General features: G+C 43.6%; 1 protein-coding gene across 1 annotated transcript in view; it reads left to right on the top strand.

The window, feature by feature from the left end:
• The window catches only part of EIF4E3 (eukaryotic translation initiation factor 4E family member 3), a 135,593-nt gene extending 113,708 nt beyond the window's left edge, over positions 1 to 21,885 (top strand). The window contains exons 7-8 of the mRNA XM_081071690.1: positions 21,000 to 21,065; positions 21,841 to 21,885. Coding sequence (XP_080927816.1) covers positions 21,000 to 21,065; positions 21,841 to 21,854 — 80 coding nt within the window. The 3' untranslated portion in view covers positions 21,855 to 21,885. The remainder of the gene's footprint in view (positions 1 to 20,999; positions 21,066 to 21,840) is intronic.
• The last annotated feature ends 1,639 nt before the right edge of the window (positions 21,886 to 23,524 follow it).

A 23,524-nucleotide genomic window follows, 5' to 3' on the forward strand; every position in this document is an offset into this window, starting at 1 on the left:
AGGAAAAATGCATTTGAAATATTCTCATTTTCAGGTGTCAGCAACAGAAATAAACCAAGCCCTTAATTAACAAATACTTTGGGCTTTTTTAAAGTTCTTCTTGAACTAACTCGCATGGTTTGCAACTTTTGAAGCTCTCTGATGTCAATGTCAACACATGCTTTGGGTTTCCTCCTTTTCCTCCATCTTTTCACTCACCACACTCCAGTTTCCTCCTACCCGGTTCTGGCCTCAGCTTCCTTCTTTCCTACACTCTAGCTCATCTGTTCTCTCCCAGAACCTACCTCCATCCTGTCCATTCCACAGTCTAGGCTTTACGGTGTGCCTTTTCTCCTCAGAGATAAGACCTGAGCATTCAGTTGGATATCCACAGGCTACTCACACTCTACCTCTCCTAAACAGGACCTCACACATTCCACTCGAATCCACACTACCTCCTCTTCCTATTCTCCATTTAAACCAGTCATCAGTGACCCAAAACACTTCCTAGCCCAGCGGTCACTGAGGTCAGTAGGCCTGTCTCCCTCGTCATTCTTTCTCTTCCCCACTGATAGTTCCTCCGTCACTCTTCTTAGTACTGCCCCCTATTCTCAGGCTCTCATCCCTCCAGTCTGTCCTGTGAGTTCCTAAAACCTAACAACAACCATGCCACTCACCTGCTTGTCCAATGGTTCCTCACCGTCTTCCAAATCAAGTTGTTTCTCCTTACCAAGCTATTAAGATTATCAATAACCGTAACCTACCTTATTTTCAATCTTCTTAAGCATGATTCCCATTTGTGTATACTGTAAGTTGGATAAACGGGACTACTTGTTGAAACCATCTCGTTCTTCTGGAAGGAAATGCACTCTTCCTTTTCTACATGGAATGCTTGTCTGAATGACCAGAGGCTAAGGTGTCGTTGCTGTAGTTTGACCAATTTATGGATGGTGCCATGCAATGCAGCTATTTTATCATTTCCATTTAGACCTCCTAGAACATGTTGTGTCTTATGTACTCCCAATGATAAAATGCAAAAATATGAGTTCATGGCCTCTGAATATATTTAAAGTATTTTTTTATTACCTTAATTATTTCCTGAGAAAGTGCTAAAAAGCTGTGAAACTTGGCAAAATAAAAATAACTTGTATGGCTGGGAGTCAACAGGTTAGTAATGGATTATGATATACACAGAACCATGTTATCAGGAAAAGTCAAGGTGAAATTTTCTGCTAATTTGGTCATCAGCGGCATCTAATAGGGTCATGTTAACTTACAGATAGTTAAAAATAAGACACATTACTAAAATATGGTTTTACATCAAATATACGGTTCATTGAAAGATCCAAAGGCAAGTGAACTTATTCTGTCTATTGGAAACGATTTCTGGCTCTCAGTTTTGCAATGGAATTTGTTAGAAAACGCTACTGGTACAGGATCAGAGACATGCTAGTTTTATCATTGGCTATCATTAGAAATACAAGTCCCTGGTATTTTGTCAACACTCAGACGCAGGATTTTCACACTTATTTTGGTCCTCAGTCTTTTCATGATACAGTAGCAATGAAAGGCTGTTTTTTCTATCACCACTGAAGACAGGTGGAGGCCCATGTATCCCCAAGGAAATTCCTACCAGGAGGGTGGTGGTGACCCAACACAGGAGCAGGTTAAGAGCATCTTGTAGGACCCAACCTGAATCTGTTTTTCCACACGAAAGAGAGAGAGAATATAGAGAAATATTCATAAGGAAATTTCAAACCCAGTGATGAAACCTGGGGGAGGAGGTAAATTAATTTTTCCCCACACAATTGCAGTTGGATAATCAGCCTTTTAAACTGAAGAGATTATCCTTTTTTTTTTTTTAAGTAGGCAGATGTATTCTAGCTTTCAAAGTTTAAATTCCAACTCAAGTAGCTGGAAATTGTCACATGCCTTCCAGAAACTACTTGGTTTCTTGAAATACTATTAATGCCAAATTCTCATACTTTAGCACCCGCCTACACAGCCACTGTGCATTGAGAAGGTATGGAGACTGAGAGAATGCACGGATGATTTTAGCGTGGACAGTTCCCAATGAAACACTGGCACCGGGGCCTATGAACGCTTGCCCATCTTGTACCTTTCCACTTTAAGTTTCGCAGCCTTGACTTTTGCTGAAGAGGCCATTTGAATTCAGCTTCAAGGCTGTAGTCATGGATTATAGTGGATTACTAACCTATGGCTAATTATACAGGGTTGGGAGCAAGTGTTAAGAGAATGTCATAAACAGCTGAAGTTTTTGAAATCTTTCCATAGCAAGTTTATATCCCCAAATTTCTGAGCTTGTGGCTGCATGACTGGATAAGGTGATTCTAACGTTACCCAAAGATAAATTCTAGTATCCCCCAAAAACCCAATTATTTATTGTACACATGTACATGCCGAAGGTTTGACATGCTGACACTTGGGATCAGCTGCTCCTCAATACCTCCATGGGGCTGAGATTATCAAGATCTGGCGTTTGGAGATTATTCTGTTACAGTACACTGGTCGGCTGAAGATAAATCGCTGTCTGAGTCTCATGTTGGTAGCCATAATTTTACCCCCTTGCACAACCACACTTTTTTCAAACATCACCAAGGTAATTTGAATAGAGGTTGGGGATTTTAAAACACACTTCAAACACCTGGTTTTAGACAGAAACTTTTCTCCTGCTTTTCAAGCTCATTGATCCTCACTGTGACACCCCACATCTGGTCGTGTCACTCCCGTTCTGTTTATGTAACATAGCATGGTGTCAAGTGCTACTGGATTTTGGCGTAATCATCCACCAAAGAGATGGCAAATCAAACATTATTTCTGAAAACTGCAATAGAAGTGCCAGTGCGTTTTAAAATTTGTTCATACTTTTTTCCCCCAGAAATAGAGGTATTTCTTTTAAAACCTTTTACTTTTAAGTATTCTTGTCCAAAGAATCGCTGTTCCCACAAACTGGAGGGCAGAGTTTAGTTACTCAGTTGAATACGTATTTATTGAATGGTTACTATATGCCAGGCAGTGTGTCTGACAGGATATCCATTTTCCAGGCTGCACACAAGGGAGAGAAACAAAGTCAAACATTCAGTTCGATAAGTGGGACTTGTGTGCTGTTCTATATGCTGATGACTCCCAAATTTATGTCTCTAATCCCCATCTCTCCCTTCAACCTCAGAATCAGGGTGTCTAACTGTCTATCTGCATCTTCACTGGGATAGGCAGTAGGCATCATAGACTTACATGTACACTAGAGACAGAGGTAGATTCGAGATGACCAGGGCCTGGGGGCGGGGGGAAAGGGGCGTCAGTGCTTAATGGGTACAACAGGGTCTGTGTTTGGGATGATGGAAAAGTTTGGGGGATGGATGGTGCTGATGATCACAACTCTGAGTATGCACTTCATGCCACCGAACTGCACGCTTAAAGATGGTCAACATGGTACATTTCGTGGTTGTGTATTTTACGACAATGAGAAAAGGACACATCCAAAACGAAACTCGATTTTCACTCCTGAAACCTGTGCCTCCTGCCATTCTCCTTATCTCAGTAAATAACACCTCCATTCACCTTTAGTCTCATGTTAAAAAATTGCTGTCATCCAGTCTTGATTCTTTCCCTTTTCTCACCGACAACATCCTATCCATCTTTAAACAGAGGTGGCTTGACCTTCAAAATACATCTGGGATCCAACCACTTCTCATCGCCTCCACCTCGGCCTTTTGATCCATGTCATGTCTTGCGCAGACCACAGCAGCGTCCTGATGGGTGTCTGCTTCCATTCTTGTCCTTCTGTACTGTATTCTCCACGTGAGGTACAGTGGTCCTTTGAACGTGCGCGTACGCTTCTGCCCACTTGTGCCAATGCTTTCCCATCAAAGCAAAACCAAGCCCAAAGTCTTTCCAGCTCCAGATAGTCCCAGATGATCCAGTCTCTGGCTAACTTGCTGAACTTATCTTCTGTCACTGTTGGCCACACTTACGTGGTTCCAGCCATGCCAGGCTCCTTGATGTTCATGGAACGTACGAAGCACACGCCTGCCTCAGGGCCTCTAACTGGCTGTTCTCTCTGGCGGCAGTCCTCTTCCCCCAGCTAACGTCAGCAGTGGCCCAGATGTCACCTTCTCAGAGAGCTTCCTGGCCATCTGTCTAAGACAGCATAACCATTTTCTTTCACTTTCGCCTGCTTGACTTATTTATATGTTTGTTCATTGTCTATTGCTCTTCCACCAGGATGTAAGTTCCATGAGGGCAGGAATTTATTTTTCTGGTTTTGTTTGCTCCCCAGTAGCCTGGAACTTAGCAGAATTTAAGTAAATATTATTATATAGTATGCAATGTACGTAACTATTTTTTCCTAAGTGTCATTCTTAGGTCATTAGTTGTGCTTATTACACGGAATGGTATTATCTAATAAGTATACACTTGGGGACGAATTGGAAAAATTGGCTTTTTCCCTTTCTTTGTTAAAACATTTGACTTCTGGCAAAAGAACTTTAGGGCAAGAACATAAAAAAATAAAATTAAAAAATCCATAAATCTTAGGCAACTCGATTACGATTTAGGAAAACAGGAACAAATCAGGGTGGCTAACTGTAATACCGAAACATGGCTGAGTCAGTGGTTCTCCAGGCTCTTCTGATTAGGAGGTTCCAAGACCCAACTTACTGGCCTCAGGAGAAAGAAGATTCTGGCTTGTTGTCAGGGTGTGACTGCACCCAGGCACGCAGATGATGCAGAGTTGTCACTCTCCTCTCGTTTCTCAGCAGTGCTGCCATTTGCACTACCATCTCTACTCTCAGGCAGCTCTAGGATGAGGTCTTTTTTACAGCTGGTAATCCCAAGGGGAGTAGAGCTTCTCCGTAGCATCAGTCAGCAAGAGCCCCAGGACTGGGTCGCATGAGACTGGGGGGTGGAGCCGGGGCAACCACAAGACAAATGTCACCAGGGGGAGAGACGGCATCTGTCTGGCAGACCTGAATCAGAAGCCCATTTTCACCTGAGAGGAGGGATGAAGGTCAGCCCCATTTAGCTATGGACCAAGTACCAGGAGATTGTTCAAAGGGAAATCAAAAGATGGTGAAATGGATGCTGTAAGGGCAAAAACACTTGCTGTTCACTAGCTCAAGAGAAAAAAGATTACACTTGTCTACGTGATATCATGCACTGCTCTTTGACTTAAATATTTTCAACTGGTCTTCACCAGTTGTAGTGGGTTTTAAATTGATTGTGAATGGATTCCTACGGGGTGTAGAATGTGAGAGGGCCGTCCTATTACAGAAGCGATGGCGTGTGCCTCTTTGGCCATGATGATAGGAGACGTGAGGAGTGTGGAAGCTAGGGGGATTGGGAAGATCCAGCCCGTTCCTAGAAACTTTATTGACTCAGACAAAGTTACTCCTTAAAGGAGACAACTTCTATTTAATGTAAAAAGTCATTCAATAGTGCAGTCTGTCATGACTTACTGTTTGTCCCCATCCCCACCCCTTGATCTAGGGTAACCCACATCAAATGCAGCCTTCATTCAGTTGTCCTCTTTCCTTTTGTGCAAGCTCTAATATGTTGATTTTTCAGCCTTGCCAGTAAGCCAAACCCCCAGTCCCTTGGAGAGACTGGGGTAAGAGCAATTGCCTTGGCTTCAGGAAGACATGATTTTCAGTCCTGACTGCCACTCACTGTATTATGTTCTTGGGCAAGTTACTTAACCTCCTCAAGCCTTAGTTTCCTCATCGGCAAAGTGGCAGTGATACTATCAACATCACTGTGTTGTGATTGCTGAAAGGAAAAATCTGCATAAGTAAAGAACTATCATAGCACAGAGACAGGTGAGTGGTGTTTGTTGAATAAATGAATGTTCCAGGATAGAGGTAGAAACCCCTCCAGGGCACCATGGCAGAATGAATGGCTCCGGAAAGCTTCTATCCATGTGTCATTCCAGTCACATTCCCAGGAGAGCTCCTGATTGGCCTAGGGTAAACACACAGTCCAGGCCTGACCAATAAGGACACTTCTTAACCACATGATGGCAGAAAACATCACACTGATGTATCACACATTGTACGCTGTGTTCATTTGTTTGTCCTCAAACTGCATTAAGTGCTCAAATTGTACCCTGTGCTCTAGTTTGAGATGAAAGAGACAGTGCCTGCCTCGCTTGGTTCACAGTGCAACAATGACTGAATTAGATAGGGCCTTTTGGTTCTAGAGTATAAGTTAGAACCTTTGTCCCCACACACAACAAAAATGTGTAGAAGGGAAGAGTGGTTCTCCAAAGGAAAACTGAGGCATTATTAGCAGAAGAGGGAGAATGTCTGCTGGCAAGAAAAAGTAACAGCTGTTCCATAACACCTAATCAGTGGGTTACCCGATCTTTCTGTGCCTTAGTTTCCTCATCTTTAAAGTGGGGTAACAATGATACCCACCTCATGTTTTGAAGATTAAATGGGTTAACATGTGTACGGTGCTGAGAATAGTACCCAGAGCATAAAACCTGCTCAGTCATCAACCTCACCCTCATTATACCAAGTTCCTGATCTATTATTCCTTCTTACATGTTTTTTTTCTCTTTTTTTCATAATGAAGCCCTGAAATTCAGTACATTTCTGGCTGTGCCCTACCACCCCAAGCAATAGGACTTTTTAAGTAGTAACAAGAAAGAAGAGGGAAAAATTTGGCAATGTCTCCTTTTGCAATCACATAGCCAGTGCCTTCTCAGGTTTCCCCTTTGTGATCTGTAGCCTGTACGTGTTAATTTAAAGTGAACTCTTTAAATGGCAACTTGTACAGGAGACTCAGACTGTGCAGCCAGAGCCCTTCTCTGCAGAAGGTTCCAGGCCAGTGGCTTCATTCCAGCCCTAACCCTGCACATACTCACAATCCAAATCTGACTGAAAGTGATTGAAATGCAAGTTTTTGTTGAGCTGAGATGCTAAATTCAGGATTGGGAACATATGGATCGCTCCATATTTGTTTTCTGCATATCTGATGTTAGCAATTTAGAACATCACTGGGACGCACCCTAGAGAATTTCAGTTCTGTAAATGAAACAATTATTTTGGCAGTTTGGGAAAGATATATTCATAACTTTCATGGTATTTAAAGGGGAAATACACCTTCCCCGAGTCCCTTTTTTCCTTGCCAGATATGAAAAATGAAATTAGAATGCTGAGGGAATAGATGGCATAAATAGAAAAATTGACAGTCAGTGTGTTGCATTCACAATTGGATTTCTAGGATTGACAATAAGACAGGAAGTAAAAGGTTTCTCCAAATCTGGGCACAGAGAAGCTGTAGAGAACACCATGCCTGGGGCATCATGTTCATTCATTCAATCATCAATTATCTAACAAGCACCTTCCACGTGCTCTTAAGGTCTGAGAGGAAAAGGATCAGTGCTTGCTCATTGTAACTGTTTACAGTCTATAATACCATGTAGTAGGAGTCTGTGACGGAAAAGGTAACAGAAAACAACTTACAACAAGCTTCAGAGAAAAAGAGAAAATTATAATGATGAAGGGGTGTCTTGTGGAACCCAGATGAGGGCAACTGTAGAGGTGTGAATAAGTCCTGGACCCAGGGATTTTTTTTTTTAAATTTATTGGGGTGACAATTGTTAGTGAAATTACATAGATTTCAGGTGTACAATTCTGTATTACATCATCTATAAATCCCATTGTGTGTTCACCACCCAGAGTCAGTTCTCCTTCCATCACCATATATTTGATGCCCCTTACCCTCATCTCCCACCCCCACCCCCCTTACCCTCTGGTAACCACTAAACTATTGTCTGTGTCTATGAGTTTTTGTTTCTCATTTGTTTGTCTTGTTCTTTTGTTGTTTTTGGTTTATATAACACATAACAGTGAAATAATATGGTTCTCAAGGACCCAAGGAATTAAAAGCTGCAGGTCTCAGGAAATTTCTCAGTGTCTCTCATCTTGCATACTTGGAAATTTTTCTGTGCCTCCTGGTTTTCCTTTTTCTCAGTCCCTGTAGCAGAAAATGGCCATCTAGTAGCTTCTGAGTTTTCAAGTCTTTCCACGTTTCAGACCATCCCAGAGAGAAGAGAATCTCATTGTCCCAAGTCTAAATGTTTGGGAGGGAAACTGATTGTCCCAGTTTGGTCAGGTGTTCACTCCAGGTCCAATCAGCTGTGGCCAGGGTTGGGGTTATATACAACCTGTCACTCAAAGTGTGGCCCCTGGATCAGCAACATTGGTACCTTCCAAGAGCTTGTTAGAAGTGTGGACTCTTGGGCCACCCAGACCCACTGAAGCAGGACCTCCATGTTTGTAAGCTGACCAGGTCATTGGTGTGCAGGCTGAGGCCTGAGAAGCTCTGCTGTAGAACCTACGTGGCTGCTGGCCATCACGCTATGCAGGAGATGGGCAGATAGGATTTCTGTGAACTGAGCAGACAGCCGAAGACGTTTCTATGACAATCACATGAAAATGCTCAGCTCCAGAGGCTATCTCCTGAGAGAAACACTAGCTTTTAAGAATATCTGTAGAGGAGAGTGACTCATGATATAAATGAAATGCTTCGTGTCTGTATGATATTTCTTAATAATCGCCTCCTATGTGGATGTGGCAGGCTTCTCATAGGGCTTTTCTGATCTCAGATTAGGACGGAACAGTTCACATACCCCAAGATGGCCATGGTGAAGCTGCCCATGACAAGAAAGTTCAAATATGGGAATGCCACAGCTCACCGGGGGCTCTGTAGCTACTACTGATGGTGGTCTTACAGGAAATGCTTTTGGACACAGATCACGAAGACCTGGCCTCCTGGCCTGGAATTTCCACAGCAGGGAAGGGGAGCTTTTACTGTGAGTCTCAGAGTGCTAATCTAAAAGAAGACCATTCCCATCTTCACGAGAGTCTCTCCTACTCAGGTGCCATTTGTACTCTAGCATGGACCCTCTAGCAGAGGTCCTCGAGTGTGAGGCTTATACCTAGGTGTTTAGTATTAGCTTCTCACAACATGTCTGGTTTTGGACCAAAGACCTCGTCTCATATTTTTTCCTGCCCCAAGAGCACATAGTAGGTGATTGCTTCATGCTTGAGAACACTCAGAGCATCACATCTTGAATGAAAATGCAGACTGACAAGAGTCCCTCCATGACTTCGCAAAGCCTTCCATGTATACTCAACCAGGGCTTGCTCAGCCACTTCCACGGGAGGGCTGAAACAAATTTAGGTGCTGAGCACCCTGAGCTGAGACACATAAGGAGAATCGAGGGTCTATCTAACTCCACTCACTATTCACATCCCTGCTTTATGTCCATCACAGAATTGATTGCACACCTCAAAACACAAAATATATTAAAACAAAGTACATGCATGTGTAACGTCTACATGCATGGGGATTGCATGTTCAGAATTTCTTTTCTGATAAAGATATATGGTCAAAAATGTTTTGAGACACCTGGTTTGGAGCTGTAGTTTTTAAAAGGCAGCATACAACTTTATTGACTTAAACCTATATGTAGTCTTTTCCACATGCTAGGCACTGCTCTGAGTGTACTACAAATGTTAATGTATTCAGCCTTCATAACCACTCCATTACAGTAGCTACTGGCAATATTTCATTTGTGGAAACTGAAGCCCAGAGAGGTTAGGTGACTTGCCCAAGGTCACCCAGCTAAAAAGTGGGAGCTGGAATACACACCCAGGCAGTCTGGCTCCAGTGTTCAGACTCCTACACACTAACCAGGCTACTCCTTCAAACAAAATCTTACATAAAGTCCAATGTAGAAAACAAAAATAAATAAGCAGAGGAGCTCTTGTTTATATGGAGTGAGGAGTCTTGGCCTTCCCCTTAGCCCTTTCCTTCTTTCTCTACTCAAACCTTTTGCCTCTTTCTCTGAAGTGCGAAGTACCCCAGGGACATGGTTTGGAAACCATCAACCTAATCCAACTTGCTCATTTCATGAGTTGGGACCCACCTCCCCAATGGTAAAGTCATGCTGTGTTTTACTCCACACTCCCAGCTGCTGAGTGGCAGAACTGGGAGGAGCTCCCCTGAAATCCAGGGATCTTTCTGCTTCCTTTCTTCTCCCAAAGAAGATGTATGGGGATGACTCAAGGAAACCTTTCTCCAGAGTCTGTACCTTCAAGCTCCCCCCACCCACCAGCTACTTTTTCAAAAAGCACCCTTAGAATGTATGGGTACCCTCCTCCCCTGGGTTATAGTTCTTTCCCTCTTTATGCTTATTCAGTTTTGTGTGATTTACCTCCCAGATCCTTCTTTTTGTTCCAGAGTTGTGATGATTTCAGGCAGCTACATTTTGAAGAAGATAGAGTGGGCTGTAATGAGACACAGTCGTGGTGCTCCACATGCACACAGAGGGAACAGGCTGCTTGCAGCTGCTTGTGCTGTCATGACGGGGCGGAAACCACAGCACTTCCCCGGCCCCTACTGCCCACGTGGGAGTCCAGGGGCTGGCTCAGGACTTGTCTGCACAGACTGTGACAGCCCACATTAAAAGATTATTTGTGATTCGCGCTCTGCTATCAATCGAGATTGAGAGTATTGATCCCCACTGATTGTTGAGGACCAAAATAAAGTGAAAGGGTAATTGACTGCCATGTCCCCCATTGATCAAGCGCCACAGTTCATCGCCACTGAAATTATTCTCAAGTACTTTGGTTTATCATTCCTAATAAATATAGCAATTGAGTAGTCAAAATGGGTTCCATTCACATCGAACCAAAGGCTTTTAAGGAAGTGTCTATGTTTAAGTGAGTGCATATTCCACACTGGTTTCCCAGTCGAGCCCCCAGGGTCCGTGTGACAGCAGTGGGATAAAGCCCGGCTTCACAAGGAGACAAAGTGTCCTCCCCAGAGACAGGAATCCCAGGCAAGCACTTTCCCAGTGATGTCATGGTAAGTGGCCCCTGGGATTTTAAGGAAGAGCCCTCCTACACAGTCACGCTGTCCACAAAACAAACACGGTTTCCTCAACGCGGTAAGATCTCTTCTTTATTTCACTTCCCCTAGCACTGCTCATACAAGCGGAACCGTTGTTTTCAGGTTTACAGCAATGTTAGCAGTCGTGTTATTAAATCAGTCATCAGTAGCCACACACATATAGGTTATGGCTCTACAGTACCTGAGGCATTTGGTGGGGGTTTTTAATGTTGTTTTAAAGGAAGTTCCAGCACCGTCTAAGGAGGCGCCAAAGAGCAGCACTAATGTGCTGGCATTTGCTTTAGGAACTCAGGCTGTGTAGCTCAGCAGCGTCCAGTAGAAAGGCGGCCAAAAGCGCTTCTGACAAACCCGGCGTTCATAACCTCACAAACACGTGCAGGCCTTCAGGAGAAAGTGAGGCTAGGGACACCACACTCAAACACTTTGACAGTGACACATTAAAAAAAAGATCGGAGCCTAATAAAAACAGTCGCCCGGTTTTGCATGTGTTAAATGATTCAGAATACTTAAATACTGTACTATACATTGCACTTCACTTTGGAAAAGATCTGACGTTTGCTTGCCGAACTGGCACCCACACCTGTGGGTTGCTGCTTGCGAGTTACTGTGAAGTGGGGAAAGGAGGCACGTCTGAAATCAGACGGACACTCTAGCACCAGATGTGGGTGTGTGTGTGGTGCATAACTCGTGTGGCGAATTGAAGTGGTGGGTAGGGGTTTCACGTCCACACATGTGGACGTTTCGTGTGTCCCACGTAGCTCAGTTCAGTTGCGGGCATTTTTCTGGGCTCACCTAGTGTTCCATGCAGACATAAGCAGACACAATATTTGTGTAATGCTCAAATCATTCCTCAATATATCAATCACACTGGAACAAATTCACATTTCACAATAAGCATTACAGTGGAACTGAAGGTACAATACGAGACACAAATGTGAGCCATATATGTAATTTTAAGTTTCTTAATAGCCACACATAAAAAAGTAAAAAGAAACAGGTGAAATTAATATTAGTAATATATTTTATTTAACCCAGAATAGTCAACATAAATTAATGTGGAATCAGTATAAAAGTTATTGAGATGTTGTATAATTTTTATACTCTTTAAAATTTAAAAACCTTACCTTCCCTGGTAAGGTTCAGCCACTGATAAAACCTCCTGTAGTACAGAGTTGGGTGTGGTGGGGACTCAGTGAGTCAGCAGGGTGGAACTGCAGAGTTCACCAGATCAATCAGATTCAGATTTGGCTGTAAGCTTAGGGGGCGGGTGCAACACAGGAAAGATGGAGCCTGCTTGCCGGCTGCACGGGAGAAGGACCCTGCACAGGGAAAATGGCAACTATCTTCCAACCCTCACCTAAAGCCACACACACCTCAGTTTGCCCCCCGTATGTCTCTGAGGCCCCTCGAGTCACTGTCCCTCCGTTAACGCCCAGGATGAGTGCCTACGAGTCTGTGTGTTGGCCCTTTTAGAGGACATCTGGGTTTCCTGCCACCTTCCATCCCACCCAGATGGTTGGAATCCCCACTGTTTTTTACAGCCAGATGTTATGGTGGCTCCTCTTCCTAGCACCAGTACTCTGGGCTGGGGAGCCTGGTGTGGGGCTGGGGTCTCTTGCTCCTCCAGGGAGAACCTCCATGGCTGAGAAATCCCTCCCAATTTTCATCGGCCACACAGAAGTTTGAGATCAGCCCATTTTGCATCTCCGCCCCTCCTACCAGTCTCAGTGTGGCTTTTTCTTTTATCCTTAGTCATAAAACTTCTTCAGACGGTTCTCCAAGTTGATTGTGATATAATTTAGTTGTAATTTTGATGTGTTCATGGGATGAGGCAAGCACAGTGTTTATCTACTCTGCCATCTTGGATCCTCCTTCTAAAATTATTTTTATATTTTACACTTAGAGCACATCTCAATTTACACTAGTCACATTTCTTTTTTATTAAATTTGTTGGGGGAGACATTGGTTAGTAAATTATGTAGGTTTCAAGTGTACAATTCTATCATACTTCATCTATATATTGCATTGTGTGTTCACCACCCAATGTCAAATCTCCTTCCATCGCCATATTTTTAAACCCACTTACCTAACTCTTCTACCACTCCTCGCACCTCACCCTCTGGTAATCACTAAACTGTTGTCTTACACTACTCATATTTCAAGGCCTCCACAACTACATGTGGCTCGTGGCTACCATATTGAACAGTGGAGGTACACAGAATTAAAATATTGGACAGTGAGGCTATAGAGAATAAGAGGAATCTGCAGTGGCAAGTGGAAATCCACGGTAAGGTGTAGGATCTCCCTCTTTCTGTTGACTAAAGCTAATGATTAGGCCCATACTCCAGAGCTTTAAAAAACTTTATATGTACTTTTAATATTTACATATATTTAAGAGAAAGAGAGACTAAGACTATGTTCAGAATGTTTAATACACGTTACACATGCACTTTATTTATGTCTCATTTTTAATAATAGTCGTGTAAGTGTCAAAGCACAGTCTTTGATGGTCATACAAATGTCACTTGCCTCTATGCACTTCTCCAGGGCAAGAATCAGGCCTGCAGATATCTCTATTGCGGATGCTTAATTAACGCATGCTTGGCATGGAGTAAGTGCTCAGTAAGTGTTTCCTGAGCTGAGTCTCACTCATTTGTCAATGTGTCAGCTGAGATATGGTTTCAGTTCTTGACTGGTAATGTTAAAGGACTAAAAGTGTTAGATTAAGATTTTTTTCCTTTTGGCTTGTGTCTCTCACCACTCATTCATTCCCTCATTTATTCACTAAGCATTAATTGACCACTTAAGCCTTACCTCTCACTACCTCCATGCTCGTACTGTATGCTTTGGCCAGACCCAATTTTTCAGTTCCCCAGACACACCATGCTCTTTCCTCTTTGGTCTTTGCACATGAATTCATCCCTACTTCCCCTCCCCTCCACTCAGACCTCAGCCTACACATTTCTCTTCCTACAGTGTCCTCCCTGACCTCCTCTAGGACTCAGTTCTGAATCTCTTTGTTGTACCAACAGCACCCTCCACCATCGATGCACTGTGTTATCATTACTGCTTACTTTTCTGGCTCTGGATTAGCTTAAGAGATCTACAAGGGCACAGATCACACTTGTGTTTTGCCTGCAGCTTGCATACCTTCAAGGCAGACAGTTGGAGACTCTCAATACTATGGGCCAGAGATGATGAGAATCAGGGGGTGGAGGGTGGAGGGTGGGTCAGTGTACAAGGTGTGCCAAAGCCATGAGGTTGGGTGAGCTGGCCCCTGTTCACTGAGCCACAGGCAGTATTTGCCATAGCTGACCTTTCCATTCTTCTTGAAGAGGTCTTTTCATGGTCCTTCATGACCTTGCCACGTCTCCTTTCCCTCTTGGCTTTCCGGCATTTTGGGAGTGGATGGGAAGAGCGGGTGGAAGAACCTGCCCTAGAGGCTGAGCTGAAGTGATTCAGGATATAGATGACAGAGAAGGAATTAGATGTCAGAGCTAAAGTGAAGGAGGGAAATGATGCATCAAAGTCCTGGGCAAAATCAAGACTTTGGATTCAGGGGCATCTTTCCAGTCACTAAAGAAATATTTTCTGTTATGTTTCAAAGTGCGTTAAAAAGCAGAAGCCTTGAAAAGAAGGCCTTGAAAAGCAGAAGGAATGTGCCTTCCTATAAGACAGGAGCAGGGGCAAGCAGGATGAGTATAGTCAAAGATAACTTGTGTCAGTAGTTATTGCCAAATAACAAGGAACAACAAAATTTCAGGGGCATTTTTAAAAAGCCATCTGTTTAGTTCATGTTCCACAGACAGAGGCTGGGGCTAGCCGGGGGGGGGGGGGTCCACTCCACCGGTCTCTCCTCCTCCCCCTGGGATGGCTGCGCTAGCCCGGGCAGTGCCAGAAGCACAAGAGAACACGCCTAACCTCACAGATGCTTTTTGAGCCTTTGGTGTGTCATACTGGTTAACATCCCATTGGCCAAAGCAAGTCATATGGCCCAGATCAAAGTCAAGATGTCCCCTCTCTGTCCATGGAAATGACGGGGGTGGAAGGGAATATTTCTGAACAATTCTCTACCACATAAGAATAGGGGTCAGAAAGAAAAGAAATCAAGGGAGTCCCTGTCTAACTTCTTTCCTTGGTTACACAGCATTGTTTTTCTCCTACTCTTGAGTTTTCTAAGCCCTAGCAAGGGTGCTGTTGACTTGGCTGGGGTCACAGGTGGAAGTCGATTAGAGAGAACTGGTGACAAGGCTTGGCTGCTTCCTCTTTAGAAGAGTCAGGGCGTTGTGGGGGGACCCACCTCACAGGGGTCGCTCGCTTTGAGCACTGAGCCTTCTCATGCCAGCAACATGGCTGTGATTTGAGGAGGCCTTGCAACTTCTGCTTCTAGTCTCACCCTCCAGATGGCTGAGTAGTTGAGAGTGAATTCATCAGAAGGTGGAGAAACATAGAGAATCGATGACTTTGAAAAGTTGCATCTCCTCTTTTATCACTAAGATTCACAATTTTGTATCTATGAAACAGGTTTATTCATCAGCATGAAACAAGGAGAGGAACCATATTGCTACAATTGCAGGGGGTGAGCCAGTAATTATCATTGAAGAGTACGATTGAAAACACATTTTATTTAAATATTTATCTTAGAGAATTGTGGTTTGCGAATTTACACTGCTTCTAGAGAGCGCAGTGGCGTGAGAGGCAGTGACCTCTCGTTTCTGGTTCTTTTGATGACTGTCAGAGCCTGGAAGTTTTTTTCTGGACTCCATCTTCCCCAGCAATGCCAGGCACGTGGTAATGACTCGATATGTTTTCATGGAATGAATAAACTGTAAAATTGGAACAGAACGGCCCATGGAGATATGAAGGATATGAATGAAAAAACATTTTAAAAAATCTTAAGTCTTGAAGGTGAAAAATCCTGAATTCTCCCACTTTGAATGGAGTATAAATTCAAGAGCATGTGATTTTGTGCAATGTAGGGATTGTAAATATCCCCAAATTACATAAGTATCCTTTTCCCCCTACAACCTCAGGTACAGAATTTTGTGGGCTCTTCAAAATAGAACATGTTGTATGCACAAAGAGCTTTGTTCTTTATAGAATTATTATTATTATTTTCTTTATTGACAGCTGGGGTGAAACAGGGCCGATTCTTATGTTAAGAGAGTGTGAATTACTTAGCTAAATTGCATTTATCACCCAGGATTCCTTCTCAGTTGATAGCAACTGAGTATTTGGAGTTTTAGTGTGCTGTGTGGTTATTTCCCTAGCTGCAGTGAATGTGGTTTTATATTTATGTGAAACTGTTAATGTGCTGCTCGCCAGATCATGAGCAATGGGCTTCTGACAGCTCTGTTCATTAGTCAGCTTGGGGGAAAAAAAAATCAAAGAAAACGCATTGATATAGAAACAGAGTATGAGCCAGCAATCAGAGAGCACAATTGAAGCCACATTTTATTTAAATATTTATCTTGTGAATTGGTTCATACAAAACAAGTTTTTTAAAAAAAATGTATGAATGACTTTGCCGCCGAAATTTGAACAGCTAGATCGCTATATGAGTTGGATTTGATGCAGTCTACGGCTTAGAGTACAGAGTTAAATAATGTGAAATTATTCATTGTGATGTATCATTAAGATTGCTATGTATGAATGTGATAAAACTGTGCAGCTGCAGCTGTTCACTTCAGAATCCCAACTTTACATAGTAAGAAAAAGAAAAAACGTTTACAGATAACTCTCAGTACCAATAATAGTAATGGCAGGTGCTTATAGACGCTACTCACGGGCCAATTGTGCTTCTTCGTGTGTTACATTTCATACGCCGTGTGATGAGTGCCGCTCTCACTCCCACTTTACAGATCAGGAAACGGGACAGAGTTGGATGGAAGGTCTTAGCCAAGTTCACCCCAGCGTGAATGTATGTAGCGTGTAGGACAGCACTTCTAGGGGTTCGGCTGAAAGACCTTGCCAGTCCCACTGCCTCTTGATGGGGATAGGTCACTACTGCCTTAAATAACAATGAGGACAAACCTGGGTGCTGTGTCTTGTGGGGACTGCCAGCGATGACAACTCCAGGCCTTCCAAGTAGACGGCACCCATCTCATCAGTGCATCTAGGAAGTCTGGGCCTTTTCCGGTCACATAGGGACCCACCATGCAGCTCTCTCCCTGCAAAAACAGGATTGTTTGACATTTAGCCACCTGACCTCCACTCCACCCAACCTCACCCCAACACTCAAGGAAAGAGCTTCAGCTCACCTCTGGTGGACAGCCACCTGGGACTAGAGCTCATTCAGTTTTCATCAAACAGGAATTTGCATTATTTTACATACCAGGGCGCCAAAAGAATGTATACACCTTTTAAGAGACAGTTTCTATGTATTACTTTTCGAAATTGAATTGAATTACGGTAGCAATGTGTAGTATGACATTCGCTCAAAAGATGGCCTTAATGAAATGAATAGTAGCGTCACCATGCCACAGGCAGGATAGTCAAAGAAAATGGCAGAAGCGTGGTTGTCGTTCAAGGAGCACAAGACCATTTTGAAGTGGTATTTGAAATTCGAGAACGTTCTCCTGACTTGACACCCCTTGACTTCTACCTATGAGGGACCTTAAAGGGTGTGGTGGATCGTAGAAAACCGGCTACACTGGCGGTACTTCGGGAAGAAATTGAAACGCATGCGCAGCGATACAAGTGGACACGTTGGTCAGCGTTGCTCAAGCAGTAGTTCAGCGTAATCAGAAGTGTCTGGATGCTGATGGGAACCACTTTGAGCGCCTCTTGTCATTGCAGAAGTCAAACGTGACTTGACTTCATCTTTTGTTATTGGTATATATTGAATATTACAATTTTAATACAGTTTTTGACTTTCTTAAAACATGTATACATTTTCTTGGCACCCTCTGTATTTACTGGGCTATATTTTTTCTTATTGACCCTCTATCATTAGACCTGGAGGTTATTCCAATTGGCCAACATTATAAACATTGCAAGCATCTTTGACCAGACAACTTTGCATACTTATCTTACTGCTGTTTGAGTACAAATCCCTGGCTGTGTCGTTGTTAGGTGAAGGTGTTTTATACACATTGTGTTTGTCCCCTAAAGAGTTTGAACCTGTTGAAATTCCAACCATCAGAGAATGTGAGTGCCACTCCCGTTACGGTTGCAGGTAACACAGTGATAGAGGTCAGGAATGAACACCTAGGTACGGCTTTTGTTAAAACCAAGAGAATTAGTGGCAGAAATCCATTTAGAAAAACAGAGAACTTAGGAAGAAATGGTATCAGTTCAGCAAGCTGTGTGTAGAGAGAAATGCAATGGAGCAGCAGAGAAAGGGGCTCCAAGCACAGTTTTGTGTGAGTACTTGGTACCAGTGGGAAAACCTGAAGCAAAATCATACAAAGAAATATGGGCTTAGGGAAGAGGCCATGAAAAAGGAACACTGACTATAGATATTTTATAGTTCATAGGAGCTGGAGGAAAAGGAACAAAAAGAGATAAGCCTGATGTAACTAAATGAAGCTATAAATAGGAGAAGAAAGGAAAGGTCCACCTTTCTATTGCATATGTTGGAAGAAGATCTATAGATCATCTGGGTTTAACCACTTTTGACATTTGAAGAAGTCCTGCCTAAAAACAGTGGGGTGTGGGTGTGGCCTCACTTCCTTCCAGCGACTGGTTTGGACATTCAGTTTGCTAAGTATACCCAGATGTGTTAAAACCTGGACACTGACTCACTGGAACCAAACTCACAAGAGACTGATGTATAAAGCCAGAATGCAATTCATTTACAATGCTATGTAGAGCTACAAAAAGTACCACATTCTCGTGTTCACTGAGCTCTTTATTGTCTCCCTGTAGACAGAGCTTCATGGAAAGTCATATTAGGCTTAGAATGTTGCTTCATAAGCATGATCATAGAAAGGAAAATTAGTCTTGTGACCTTAGAGAATAGTGTGTTAGTTGAGACTGTCTCAAAGACAAATGATTAGACATCAAACTTACATTGCAAAGACAGACCTTATTTGCTCATGTGACTAGGAAGTCACAGGATTATGCCACAGTTGGATCTAGGAGTTCAAACAATGTCACCTAGACTCTGCTTCTTTCCCATTCAAGGGACTGAGAGACTGTAAGCTTTATTTGGTGAGGAAACATGACTCGTATAATCACTTACCCTTGGCCAGTGCTTAGTGAGGGTTTGTTGAGTTTCAGAGAACAAGTTCTTGATCCAAGACACTCTCTCTCCAGGCAATTATTGGAAGTAACTGCTAAGTTTTATCCCTGTGTAGAAATACTATAGACTTCCTTAAACTTCTTGATCATCAGAATCACTTTAAAGTGTCCGTTCCCAGTTCTTTCTCCTGGAGAGTTGATGCAACAGGTTTGGTGGAAGCCAATAATCTGTGTTTTTAACGGAAGAGGCAGGGATTCCTATGGTCAGGAGGGGAGGGGAGAACCAATGATATAGATCGATGCCCATGAAAGTTTAATGTGCATATGAGTCATGTGGGGGTGTTGTTACAATACATGCTCAGATCAGTAGGTCTGCGGTGGGGCTGGGACTGAACGCCTGAGAAGCTCCTGGTGACGGAGGTGCCGCTGGTCTGCACACACACACTGGTGGTTTTCCGCCGGGGTGGGTGTTGCACCCCTGAGGACACGTGACAACGTGTGGCGGCACGTGGGATTACACAGCCGAGGAGACACACACTGGGCCCTGGCGGGGTGAGGCCGGCAGGGCGGACAACCTCCTGCTGTGTGCTGCACAGTTCCCACCAGGGAGACTCACCCAGCCCCAAGGCAGCGCCGAGAAACCCTGCAGCAAAGCAGGCATCGCCTTGGTGTGGCACGTAGAAGGCTTGCTGAAGTCCACGACTCGGTAGCTGCCACCACAGTCTAATCTTCCATCCCCTGGTGCCACTCACGATTCCTCGTTCGATTGAAACTGCCGTTGAAGCACTTTAATCACAGAGCGGCCGGTTTGCTCACTCCTGAGACCTGCTCTGTGCCAGGACTGTTCCAGGCACATCACACACGATGTGTAAGGTAGTGACTGTCATTATCCCCATCTTCTGGATGTGCAGACTAAGGCTCCAAAAGGCTCAGCGACTTTCTTGGATTATCTCTGCGACTGACCAAAACTATAAAAAAAAAATCACAATAATTGTAAACTTATTGATTTTTTTAGTAAGTATCGTGATCGTAGTACAAAACCAACAAGTACAAAAGAGCATGCCGTGGAAAATAAGTCTCTGTTCCTTCCTTTGCTCCCAGCCATCCCCTTCTTCTCTCAGAGGTTGTATTTGTTGTCAGTTTCTTGGGTATCCTTTCAGAAAGTTTCTGCCTTAAAGGATAGATAGATGATAGCTAGATAACTAGATAGACAGAGAGATAGATAGATTTCCACAAAATGATAGGCTACTGTATGAGTTTTCTAGGGCTGCCATAACAAATCACCACAAACTGGGTGGCTTGAAACAACAGAAATCTATTCTTTCACAGTCAGGAGGCCAGATCCTGTTGTTGGCAGGATTGGTTCTTTTTGGAGGTTCTGAGGAAACATCTGTTCCCCGTCTCCTCCTAGCGTCTGTGATTACCCCCAATCTTTGGCCTTCCTTCGCGTAGAGACATATCACGCCAGTCTTTGCCTCCATCTTCCATGGCACTCTATATCTGTGTCCAAATTTCCCTTGTCTTATAAGGACACCAGTCATTAGATTAGGACTCAGTTTAATCCAGTAGGACCTCATCTTAACTTATTTTTTCTGCAAATAAGGTCTCATTCCAAGGTACCAAGGGTAGGACTTCAACATATCTTTTTGGGGAACACAGTTCAACCCACAACAGCAACCAAACTTTGCTTGTATCTTTTTTCACTTATCAATATGTCTTGGGTGTTTGTCCATATCTGTATGTAGAGAGCTGCCTTTTCAGTGGCTGTATAAGGTTGCCGTGTATGGACACATCATGACCATATAACCAGTTCTGTCAACGGATCTTTAAGTTTAACCAAACTTCTGCTATTTCATACTCATTTTGACTTGTTCCTCATTGTTCTTTTCTAGAGAACAACCAAGCAACCTGGGAAAATAAATTACTCCCCGTATGTTCACATGCCTATAGACCTCAGGGTAAGAAATGACCTGTAAGAATCTATTTTAGATAATCCAGAAATCTCTTGTTTCCAACCATAGAGGAGCACTGTTTCACAAATGCTCACTGAGTGATGACTGTAATGATTCTCAACCTTTGTTGTACATGAGCACCATTTGGGTAGCTGCTTAAAAATACAGATTGTGGGCTCCCACCCCAAACAATCTCCCCAGGAGGTACGGCCTTGGGAGGCTTATTTTTAAGAAACTTTTCAGTGGTTCTAGATGATAATTAAGATTGAGAACCCCCTACCCCCAGACTGTATGGCTTATACTGTACCAAGTGTTGGGAAGATGGCAGTAAATACAGTTCAGTCGTTGCCTTCAAGGAGGCTGTGGTTTCTTAATGAAAACAGACCCTTGAACAGATCGTTGTGATCTAAATCAATACGGGGAGCCATCCACACATCAGGTGTAAGTGTTGGATGGGATGCAAGGGACAGAGCTAATGCCTCCATTGAAAGTTATCACGAGAGTAGCAATTAGCTGAACCAAGAAGTAGACGGGAAACCTAGGCAGAAGGCACAGCATAAACAGACACAGCAGAACAATGTGTGATGTGTGTGGGAGAACCTCTAGGCTCTGGCTGTTGTGGAAACACAACAAACACGGGGGAAGTGAGTCTAGGGAAGGGAGCCAATGTTACATCACAGTGGTTTTCTGTATCCCTTCTGGTCCCCTAATGCTTAAAATTAAGTTGCAATTTGATAAACGCTTTGTCCCCAAGGCTCCTAAGGCAAACTTTCTCACCCAGCAAGGCAAACCTAGAGGTCTGAAGAGGCTAATGAAGTGTCTCAACCGTACTCCTGGCAACCTGAGAGCTGGGACCAAGACAGTGACAAAGAAGCCCTGAGGACCCAGAGCCAATAAATGGCAGTGCAGAAACAACGTGGTTGCAACCAAGAAGAGAAAAGGAATGAATGTGGGAATAGCATCCCTTACAATCCCGTCCTTGTATTTTAAGAAAATTGATGATGCAAAACTTGGGAAGAGACTGGGGGAAGGTGAGAAGAAATCTGAACCATGGCTGTTGGAGGCTGGCCGTCTGGAGCCGAATCTGCCTCGTCAAACAATCCCTAATTGTTTTTAATAAGGTGAGTAAGTTATGTTTGGCTTCCTCCGCTCCATGCAGTCTCCCTGTTGAGACTGTTTTTTATTTTCTTATGAAACAATAAGGCCTATATAATTAAAAAGCAGTGAACGTATTCACCTCCCAGGACTGGGTAGGTAATTACGAGCTCCGTCTTGAAGGAAGGGTTGTTGTTTTTCTTTTTTATGTCAATTTTAATAAAGAAGAAGATGTCAGGGGCAGAGGAGTGCTGGCCAAGACCCAGTCTTCCAGGGGCATATGAGAAACTGTTGCAGACTCGAAGAGAGTGAGGACAGAGACGTGTGCCTGTCTGGTGCCCCATGTATCCACGCACCCAGCGCATTCCCTGTCACTTAGAGGGCCCTCCATAAATAGTTGCTGACTGATTGCTAGAAGAGAGGGAAGGACACAGATATTCCTGGATTACCAACTCTACACCAGGCACTGTGGCAGGATTATCACAAACGCCATGCCACTGAACTTTCTCCCAAATCCTGTAGAGTTGGATATAGTTTTTAAATGACCAAGAGTGGCAAGTGGGAAATAAAAAGAGGAGAGCTGGGTGTCCCCATCCAGCAGCTCAGAGTGAACATTCTGGGGTAAGTAAGGTAAAGGGATGACAGAGAAGTTTGTTAAGTACTAATTTTCAGAGAGAAGCAAGGGAGCATGATAGCTTGCCCAAGATGGAAAACTGACATTTCCAGACTGAGGAAGAGATGAAACACAAACAAACACCTGGTAATAAAATCCTCAAGACTAGGAAGACTGAGGAAGTTGGATGGGCAAGAAGCAATCTGTCTTGCACAGGATCTGGGTCTCGGACATTTTCTTTGGCCGCTGCTTCCAGAATCTATACTCTATGTCAGGTAATGAGCGAAATGCTTTACAGACGCTAGAATATTTACGCCTTCTGTGCACCCTGTGAGATACATTCCTGAAACCCCATTTTGCCAATGAGGAAACAGATTTGGGAGGCTGAGAAACTGGCCGAATCTCACAGCAGTGGCAAAGCCAGGACGTAAACCCAGACCAGGTTGTCTCCACTGCCTGCGGTCTCTGCACTGTTTTCGCACCCACCTGTCCAAACTTCCCATTTCATCTAGATGCAGTCAAAATGATTCCCTGTAACTGAGTCTGTGCCTCTGTGTCATGATTCCCCCATTGGTAATAGAAAAACTGATCCCATTTTAAATCAGGTAACAGCAAAATATCCATACATTCAACAACATATCTTTTTAGTGCTACAAGGGACAAAGGGACGAATGCAGCATGGACCCTCAAGAGACTTACAGTTTAGTAACTGGACTAAGGAGATCGGCATAAAGATCCGAATTTGTCACTAGTAGTG

Source organism: Rhinolophus hipposideros (genome assembly GCF_964194185.1).
Source record: "Rhinolophus hipposideros genome assembly, chromosome: 14".
NCBI classification, from domain to species: domain Eukaryota; kingdom Metazoa; phylum Chordata; class Mammalia; order Chiroptera; family Rhinolophidae; genus Rhinolophus; species Rhinolophus hipposideros.